The 10,306-nt window shown below is 36.3% G+C and overlaps 1 protein-coding gene across 1 annotated transcript; it reads left to right on the top strand.

Annotated features, from left to right (window-relative positions):
- The first annotated feature begins 3,094 nt into the window (after positions 1 to 3,094).
- On the top strand, positions 3,095 to 9,469 carry LOC104236580 (cell division control protein 48 homolog C-like). Its single transcript, XM_009790536.2, has 10 exons — positions 3,095 to 4,122; positions 4,761 to 5,407; positions 6,246 to 6,398; positions 7,252 to 7,368; positions 7,465 to 7,569; positions 8,028 to 8,093; positions 8,183 to 8,247; positions 8,352 to 8,553; positions 8,689 to 8,826; positions 8,938 to 9,469. The coding sequence occupies exons 1-10, from the start codon at positions 3,231 to 3,233 to the stop codon at positions 8,983 to 8,985; spliced, it is 2,433 nt and encodes an 810-aa protein (XP_009788838.1). The 5' UTR covers positions 3,095 to 3,230; the 3' UTR covers positions 8,986 to 9,469.
- The last annotated feature ends 837 nt before the right edge of the window (positions 9,470 to 10,306 follow it).

Genomic DNA, 10,306 nt, shown 5'->3' with positions numbered 1-10,306 from the left:
CCATGTATATTAATGGCTTTTTTCAAGTGCAACCTCTCTTTCATTTTGAATGCTCTTTGCACTTCTACTTTGTCTAACAGGCAAATTTGATTACTTATAGTGTTTGGTATTCATTTTATAATTTATAATTGCAGGCGAATAAGGTTCAGCTCTTCCATTTTCAAGGGTTTCTATCATATCTAAAATTTCAAAAGGAAAATGGTTTCAAATGGATGAAACACACTTGATATTAATTTGGCCGAATACATACGGAGATACTTAAAGTTGGCACAATCTTTCATTTAGACACTTGAACTTAAGAGAATTCCTATTGAGTACGTACGTTAGATGAACTTTGTTCCAATTAAACACTTCTTGCTGAGTTGGCACATAGAGTGAGTTTCACCCAATATGAGCGCGTGAAAAGCCCAAAAAACATATTTTTTTTTGTTTTTTTTAGTTCCTTCTTCTTTATGTCCACCACCATTTCCACCATTGTCTCCTCCACTTTCCGTCATCTTCTCCGACTCCTCCATTTTCCGTCATCTTCTCCGACTCATTTTCCTCTTCTTCTTTCGAATCCCATACCAGATTCAAATTCAGCCGTAAACGAAAAGTTCAATACAGTAGTACTTTCTTCAAAACCGTCATATAAAATACAGTAGTACTTAGAAGCACAATGAATGGAAATAGAAGAGATTCTTATTGGAAAGGAATATGACAGTGCTGAAGCACAATGACATTTGTTTGTTTGTTATCAAGTCCTTATTTGTTTTGCCAAGGAAAAGTTCTTGGCAGAGATTCTTGGCTATTTCCATTCCTTTCAGAACTGAAATGAAGAAGAAGAAGCAGAGAACTGAGACTAAAACGAAGAAGAAGAAGAAGGAGAAGAAGCAAAATGAATGGAAATAGCTTGAACTTTTCTAGTGAAAGCCAAGAATGTCATTGTGCTTCAGCATACCCAAAATGAATCAATCTCACTCAAATCTTCACCAAATGATTTTAAACTTGAAATGAAAACTCTAAACAATATCAATACCAAGCCCCAGTGATCAATTCGAACAAACAACCGCAAAATCAAAAGACCTAAGTTCGTCTTCTTCGTCGAACAATCAGTTCAAATCAAAGCTCAAATCTTCAGACCTCACCTCGTATCAGCGTTTACAACCAAAAACTCGAACACCCAGCCAACTTCGAACCCTAATTTTTAGATTTTCAAAAAAACCAAGTACGAACTTTTCCGGTGAAATCTAAGAATTTTGCAAAATTTTGCATTTGTTCTGTTCGATTTGGAACCCTGAAACTCCATTTCCGGCAATGTGGCCTAGAATTAAGCCAAGCCATGGTTATGGGAGTACTTTGTTTTGCAGATGAAGATGGAAAAGAAGGGGGGGTGAGAGTCGTTGGGGAAGATGACGAAGGGGAGGGGTGGGTTGAGATTCTTGTTTTTCTTTTATTCTTTTTCATTTTTCTAAAGTCTTTTTTTAATTGTTAATAAATCCATGTGTCTCTATCTTATTGGTTACCCTGGCGTGTGAATTTCACGCATCTATTACGTATGGATGCCTAAAAATTTTGTGTCTAAATGACACAGTAAATACATGGTTAAAATGTTCAAATGAAACAAGCTTTAGATGAAGTGTCTAAATGAAAGATCGTGCCAACTTTAAGTGTCTCCGTATGTATTCGGCCTATTAATTTTAGTAGACACGTTAAGTCTTTAAACTCTTAGCTTTGTATAATTTTAACCCGAGTGATGGTGTATAAATACCTTATGTATCCGATAGATTGGGCCCGTGCTGGCATGGGCAATCCTTATTTAGTTGATTAAAATAAAAGATTGATACTACTATAAATAGATGAAAACATGAAAGTACACAAAAAGAAAAGAAATGAGATAAGAAAAATCAGAAATTTGTACGGTACAGTTTCTATTGTGGTGGTTGTTTTAAATATATCCAAATTTTTGAACCAATATATATATCGGCAAAGGGCTAAATATACCCTTCTACTTTCAAATATTATTTACCTGTACCCCTCGTTATACTATTGGGCTATCCATACCCCTACCGTTATACTATTGGGTCATCTATACCCCTACTGTCATACTTTGAAACAAAAATACCCATATTTTGGATGGAGTGACACGTGACAACACCAGACTAAAACGACCCATTTTTTTTTTACCAGGCCCGTTTTTAAAAAAACCCACAACCCGGCCCCTATTTTCATTTTTTTTCATTTTTTTTTTTAAAATTTCAGTTTTCAAAAAACGAAAATATTTTGTTAAAAAACAAAAAAAAATTCTGTTTTTACAAAACAAAATTCTTTTAAAAAACTGAAAAAATAAAAAAAAATATTTTTCAAAAACGAAAATATTTTGTTGAAAATAATTTTTTCAGTTTTTAAAAAGCGATTTTTTTTTCTGTTTTTGCACAAAAAATTCAGTTTATACAAATTTGTTTTTTCAGTTTTTACAAAAGGAAAATCTTTAAAAAAACTGAAAAAAATGAAAAAAAACATTTTACAAAAACGAAAATATTTTTGTTGGAAATATTTTTTTCAGTTTTAAAAAAACTAAAATATTTTGTTAAAAACTGAATATTTTTTTCCATTTTTTACAATTTTTTCAGTTTTTACAAATATGTTTTTACAGTTTTTACAAAAAAAAATATTTTGTTAAAAAACGATTTTGTCCAGTTTTTACAATTTGTTTGGCAAAATCTTTTCAGTATCTACTCAATTTAAAAAAACAAAAATATTTTGCAATTTATTTTTAAGTTTTACAAAAAAAAATTCTTTAAAAAACTGAAAAATGAAAATATGGTTCGGGTTGTTGGTTTTTTGTAAAATGGGTTGGGTAAAAAAAAGAAATGGGTCATTTTAATCTGGTGGTACCACGTGACACTCCATCCAAAATAGGGGTATTTTTGTTCCAAAGTATGACGATAGGGGTATGGATAACCCAATAGTATAACGAGGGGTATATATATATATATATCCAAAATTTCACCCCGGTTGGTCCGTTGGATTTAGGGGTATGTTTGAGCCCAACACAGATGTTAAGGGTATTTTTAGACTAAAAGGTTAACAGAGAGCATTTGTAAGGCATTTTCAATACATTAGGGGCATTATTGGCCCTTTTCCGAACTTAAAACCCAAGGGGAAGAATAAACCATTAGCCAAATTGTTCTGAAAAATTCGTCTCAGAAAAATTTAGCAGTAGGCGTCGGCGGCTGCCGGAAAAGACGATGGGAAGGAGAGGACGCAGCGGCAGCGGGCCAGTTTCAGGCGAGCTTCGCCGCCACATTGAGTCATGTAAGGACGATTTCCTCTCCGTTGAAGAACTCGTCGACCACCTCCGTTCAACTTATCATAAGTATTCCCGCTCTAAGCTACAAGATCTCACCAGACAGGTCCAAACTGTTCTCCAACTTCGGAACCCTAACCCTACTGAAGAAGTAACGCCTCCGAGAAAGAAGCCAAAGAGAGACAGCAGCGAGCAGCGTTTGCAGCTCCTTGAGAAGAAACACATAATGAACAGCCAACGAAAGAAGCAGGAAGCTGACGGAGAGTCGTCGACTCTCGCGACCACATCCGAAAGCGATGATTCTTACTCTTCGTCGTCTTCCGATGCTATTTACGGTGAGAAATTAGAAGAAAAGCCCGATTTAATGAAGTCTATGCTTCGGCATACGTACAATAAACAGGTGAATAATACTCCCAAGTCAAAAAAGATTGAATACGAGATGATTCACGACAATAATGATGAAAAAAGGAAGAAAATTAATATGTCGAAAGGAGGACAACGAAGAAATGGAGACACGAGGGATTTAGGAGACGGCGGAGGAGGAGAGGCCAGAGAGGGGGAAAAGATTGGTGAAAGTCTTGAGAATGGTGATGGGCCAAGGTTTAAGGATTTAGGAGGAATGGATGGAGTGTTGGAGGAACTGAAGATGGAGGTTATTGTTCCATTGTACCATCCTCAGCTGACTAAGCATCTTGGTGTTAGGCCCATGTCAGGAATACTCTTCCATGGCCCACCTGGCTGTGGCAAAACTAAGCTAGCTCATGCTATCGCCAATGAGACTGGAGTCCCATTTTACAAGCTTTCTGCTACTGAGTTGGTCTCTGGAATTTCAGGTAAAAAGCCGAATCTTTGATCTTTTTGATTCTTTGCGTTATTGCTCTATCTTTGCAAGCGTACTTTATTGCGGATTTGGTCTCTGATACAGGCGAAGCTAATTGTTTGTTGTTTGATTTGTTCACCTTGCTATTTTCTATTAGCAGGCATGTTGTACCACGGAGATACTAACACTTTAAGCCTTTTCCAAATTTAACCTTTTTGTGTGTTCCTTCTTATACTATGAATCCCAATGTCCACTGTGGACCGAGGCTGATCCAGGATTTGAACATTATGGGTTTGAATGCGATATTCTGCCATAGGCCATTTGATTTACTTGGTTCGAAATATATTATTTAATGGATTTTTTAGCACATACACAAGGTCCAAGCCAAAAGTTACTGGGTTCGGGTGAACCCATAAGTTGTTTACCAGATCCGCCTCTGACTGTGGAGTATCATATTCCTGGGTATCTATATACCTGCTAATTTCTCTACTTTAGCACCAATTATGGTGCATCATGCAGTAGTATGACAGTCTTGAGTGTTATGAGTTTTATCTTTAAGGAGTGTGGGTGTGTGTTTTCTTATTACTGAAAGTTTATGCCTTCGGTTTGGGTGTTTATCATTCATTCTAATATGGTAGTTCTCCATCACAGGTGCATCAGAAGAAAACATAAGGGAACTGTTCTCAAAGGCATACCGGACATCACCATCTATTGTGTTTATTGATGAGATCGATGCAATTGCTTCCAAAAGAGAAAATTTACAGAGAGAAATGGAGCGGCGCATTGTAACACAGCTGATGACATGCATGGATGAGTCACATAGAATTGTAAAACCCGATGATGATGCAAAAGGAACTACTGTACGTACTGATAAAAGAAATAGTGAAGCAAAATCAGAAGGATCTAGTGACGGACCTGGTTATGTCCTAGTAATTGGGGCCACTAATCGACCTGATGCTATTGACCCAGCATTGAGGAGGCCCGGACGATTTGACCGTGAAATCGCCTTGGGTATCCCAGATGAAAATGCAAGGCTGCAGATTTTGTCTGTGCTTACACGTAACCTAAGAGTTGAAGGTGCATTTGATCTCATGAAGATAGCTAGGTCAACCCCAGGATTTGTTGGAGCAGACTTAGCTGCTCTAACTAACAAGGCAGGTAACTTGGCAATGAAGAGGATACTAGACTTGAGGAAGGTTGAGCTTTCAAGAGAATTGGTAGATGCTGAAGAATGGTGGAGAAAGCCATGGTCACCTGACGAGATGGAAAAGCTTAGCATTAATATGGCTGATTTTGAGGTATGATGCAGAGAATCTGAGAATCTTGATTTGCTTTTACGAGAAATGTTTCTTAGGTTGTGACATGTAAATTTCAATATGTTATTGCCACTTGACATTTTTAATCCTGTCCGCTGGAACATCAGCCCCCCCCCCCCCCCCAAAAAAAAAAAAAAAAATTAAAAAATAAATGAAGATCAAAGTAAAAGAGAAATTGGCCTAAGCAAGTAGAAGAACCATGAACTTTCATTTACATAATCAGAAATCTGCTTTTCTACTTCCCCAAGATTCTAGTGGTTGATTTTGAGTTCACGGTTAATATGTATAATAAATTGCTTTAAGTTTCTTAATGTATATAAGCTTCGCCTGATAATGCTCTTAAAGGATGACCTCCTTTTAGACTATGAAATTCAAGATCAAGTTTTGATAAGGAAGGAAGGTGCATCATCCTTTATGAGCGTTGTCAGATGAAGCTTATATGTGTTAAGAGAATTAAACAATACCGGTAAAGCAGTCAATGGCTCAATGCTATAACCTAGGGTTCAAATTCCAATAGAGGCAAAAAAAGGACGGGTGATTTCTACTCATTTCTCTAAGCCTTGGTGGACTGGGATACCCAGGAACTTTTCGAGTGGGAGTAGCAGGTAAGCCCGTGAATCAATCATACCGCACACAAGCTGACCCAAACACCAATATCATCGGAAAAAATGGTTAACTTTGGCATGTGTACTATCTATCTTATTATTTTGTTGATCTAGTATCTGACACCCTTTTTCTGGGTATGGGGTTGTCTTCCACTTAAACCCTGAAACAAGCGGTTTATTTGGCTTGCTATAATAACTTACATGATAATATGCAGGAAGCCGCTAAATTGATTCAACCCTCATCTAGAAGAGAAGGTTTCTCCGCTATACCAAATGTAATGTGGAAAGATGTTGGAGGCCTTGATTTGTTGCGGCAGGAGTTTGAACTTTCCATTGTCAAGCGTATAAAGAAACCTGAAGCTTACCTGGTGAGTAATTAACTTAAATTATATTGTATATTCTGCTATAAACACCGCACCAGTGTGTCAGCTTATTGGCTTGATAGCCTTCATTTAAGACCTTCTCGTGTTATGGTTTTTTTTTGTTCATTATACCTCATGTCGTGTGCTTCTAAAACATCTATATTGTTTTTTGGGCATTTATCTATTTCTTTGCCCAAATTTAAGCTAGGTGTTTATTTTATCCCAGAGGATCTTTAAATATCAAGGTTAAGGTGGAGTTTTTCGAACCATCTTTTATTTTCTTATTTATGACTGAGAAATCTCCAAGGGCCAATGGCGCACGGTTCAAAACTCGGTGGATAACTTGCCCACTCTTCTACCATTCTCCACTTAAATACCATACTTATTTGAGGCCGTTTTCGTGCTATCTTTAATGAACTTTCCTGTGGCATAGGGAATACCAGAGTTGTACTGTTACATATCTTTTAACTGGTGAAGAGCATTCCATCATCTTCTCCCACTCCTGAACTTCTTAATGTGCTGGAAGACTAGGTGTTCTTGTTGGTATATAACTTGTAGTCTTTCTTAATTATGTAATTATGCCCTTGCTCCTACCAGTGTGTCCAACTTTGTCACAACTGGAGTTGCAAGTGTCCTATGGGATTTGTTAATTGGGAACATTGCGACTAGTAACAAATAAATGCTTGTCCTTTGGTTGAAGTAGCAAGTTATTTTATGTAATTCATGCATTTCAAGCAAGCACCCTTTGTGCACCAAGTTAAGAACAATTCTGTGCTGGCTTTTTAGTGCCGTAACCTCATTGTTTGATAATTTTTCTTATGACACCTAGTATAAAGCTTAAAGTTGTTTCACATTTCAGGAGTTTGGAGTGGACAATGAAACAGGATTCTTGCTATATGGTCCCCCAGGATGCGGTAAAACATTAATTGCCAAGGCTGTTGCTAATGAAGCTGGAGCAAATTTTATACACATTAAGGTTCCTGCAAATTTCACATTTCTTAATGCAATGCTTTTGTTGGTGTTTGCACGAATTTGGCAAGACATGTTTTCTCATTTACTAATCTCCATCCAGGGACCTGAAATTCTGAACAAGTATGTTGGTGAAAGTGAGTTAGCTATTCGGACATTATTTACTCGTGCAAGAACGTGTTCTCCATGCATTCTATTCTTCGATGAGGTACTTGTGATGCCTTCGAACTTGACCACTCTTACTTCTGTCTGATAGCCGTCATCTTTTCATTCTCTTTGAGTCTGTCCACCTTCAACTACTGCAGAAGCTTTGGCTCATTTTTAAATCCTTTGAAAATTGACTTGCACCTGTAACACGCTTGCTACAAGGTCTAATACATATTACAATATTCAGATATGAGAACAATGTTTTATAGTGGTGGTTCAGTACCCTAATAATAGTAAAAATAAAACAAAAGTAGAAACTTTCAAAATCCTAGTGCACTTATAAGATGCTTTCTACAAAGTATAGTTTTCATACGCGACAGCTAAGTTTTGTAGTGATTGTTTTAGTACACAAAAAATTAATAATAGAAAAGAAATAGAAACTTTTGTGAGAAACACATTGTTTGTCAACTTTTCTTTTCTTTTTGTCTTACCTTTCTTTCTTTTTTTTTTTTTTAACAGATGGATGCATTAACTACTAAGCGTGGTAAGGAAGGAGGTTGGGTCGTTGAAAGGCTTTTGAATCAGGTTTGTATGATTGAGCATATGTTCCTGACAAAACTTGAATTATATTCTTCTTAACTTTTGCAAATGTGAAACTTCTCTTATTATTGCAGCTACTAATAGAACTAGACGGTGCAGATCAGAGAAAAGGTGTTTATGTGATTGGTGCCACAAATAGGTATATTTCGTTCTTCCAAATATTATGTGTCTCTGGTTTTTGAATGAAGGTTGGAAGTGATTCACATCCTATTTTGGTTCTTATTCTTATTATCATGTTTGCAGGCCTGAAGTCATGGACCAAGCTATTCTTCGACCTGGAAGGTTAGGGAAACTCCTATATGTCCCTCTACCTAGTCCAGAGGAGCGCGGACTAATTCTAAAAGCTCTTGCTCAGAAAAAACCTATAGATACTAATGTTGACTTGATGACCATTGGAAGAGATGATGCTTGTAAAAATTTAAGTGGAGCGGACCTATCAGCACTGGTTTGTTCATCTTTTCTTCTAACCACTTCTTTTACCTGCCTTTATAACCCCCCCCCCCTCCCGACACCACTGGAACTTGTCGCATATCTTTTTTTTTCATGGTTGGTACTTTTACCAACTGCTTAAATTTGCTAGATGAATGAAGCTGCAATGGTTGCACTTGAAGATAAATTGAGAGCATTAGATACAAGTTGTGGTGACACACCATCAACTATCAAGGAGTCACATTTCAAACGGGCTTTGGAGAAAATTTCTCCATCTGTCTCCGACAAGGTACAGCTGATTTAGTTTCCTGGTGCATATACAGTTAAGGTATTTATGATCTTGTGCTAAATCCAATCATTGTCTCTTGTTATACTGCTTCTGTTTTCTTTGTGGATGCAGCAAATAGAATACTATCAGCGTTTATCAAAAACCTTAAGAGCAGCATGAAAGCCTTGGTGGTAGGAGTGGGAAGAAGATGTTTTTAGGGTGGTAGTCATATCTCCAGCCGTTGCCATCGGAGAAAATAGCACATGAGAAATATTTTTGCTATCACTGTTCCTTTTTGGTTTTCTTGTGAATATCCATCAGCATGGGAATGGGAGCAAACACAGGGAGAGGGAAAGCAGAAAAAGCTTTTGTCTTTTCCTTATCGTTCCTTTTTTTTTTTTGGTGGGATAGAGTCTGGTATTTGAGCGGAGGGCTTAATGTAGTGATGTGTGAGAGAGTTTCTTTCTTGGTCAGTTCCTTTTTTCTTGTTTTGATTCTTTTGGCGACAGTATTCTTTGCACTTGAAAATATGCTAGTATATTACTACGTATAATATTAAGGGTTATCTGATGTAGCAATAGAAACTTTGTATTTATTGTTCTCTGACCATTTTGGATGCAGTTGAGTTGAACAAAACACTCTCAGACTCGTGTTTCATTATGTACGACCTGGTTTTACTTTTATGTAAGCTGAAATGATTTGAAATTTGACATTCTCAAAGAAAATAATAATATTGGAACTTTTGTGATATAAAGATGTCAATACAACTTTAAAATAAAGGGTTACTTTCTTTTTGGACACTTCTTAAATTGAGACACTTGCCCAATTCTTGCCATCATTTTATTAATAAAAATGTTGTTTATGCTTTGCAAGTTTATGAGTTTTAAGAATACAGGTTGATTTAATAAATTAAAAGTAATCTTTTCTACCAAACTAACGTTTCATTTTACTGCTTAACTTTTTTGTGAAAATAATGTGCAAATAGAGCGCAATTACTACTCAAAATCAAATTAAAATAGCCCGAAATTGACGCTAATAAGTAGTACACATTTTAGACTTATAGTGCTTCCAATTGAATGGTACCAAATATATATGGTAAAAATAGATGAAATCTTAAGTCACTTCCAAGGTAACGTCATTGCTGTTTGTTGTTTCTAACTATTTGCGAAATTACACTGAGTATGTTGTTGTTGTTATTATTTTGTTTCCAACTACTACTGGGCATTTGTCTATGAATAAACTTTAAATATTTGATCAAATAAGAATTTGGTTATGATTTAATCCATTATTCCAACTTCAATTTAAAATGTAAAAATTTGAAGTATTGTTTTAAAAATATTTCAAACTTTAACTTCTCTATTTCAAGCCATTCACAAAATTTTAACTGTTTGGTCCACTTGTTAAAGACTTGAGGAGGGAAAATGGTCAAATAGAAGAGGCAACCAAGTCTTGAAAGAAGGCCGGACCACATGTAACTCTAGAAACTTTGGGGTGTACAGGA

This window comes from Nicotiana sylvestris, chromosome 9, assembly GCF_000393655.2.
Source record: "Nicotiana sylvestris chromosome 9, ASM39365v2, whole genome shotgun sequence".
NCBI lineage: Eukaryota > Viridiplantae > Streptophyta > Magnoliopsida > Solanales > Solanaceae > Nicotiana > Nicotiana sylvestris.
Note: the sequence above shows the minus strand (reverse complement) of the source record. Positions and strands in the feature narration are given on the sequence as shown.

What these genes read in the sequence shown, in the direction of transcription:
- LOC104236580 (XM_009790536.2), top strand. Translation starts at nt 3,231, where the DNA reads ATGGGAAGGAGAGGACGCAGCGGCAGCGGGCCAGTTTCAGGCGAGCTT. An exon ending in TTAATATGGCTGATTTTGAG is followed by an intron (nt 5,408 to 6,245) that starts GTATGATGCAGA and finishes GATAATATGCAG; the next exon opens with GAAGCCGCTAAATTGATTCA. An exon ending in TTGAAAGGCTTTTGAATCAG is followed by an intron (nt 8,094 to 8,182) that starts GTTTGTATGATT and finishes TTATTATTGCAG; the next exon opens with CTACTAATAGAACTAGACGG.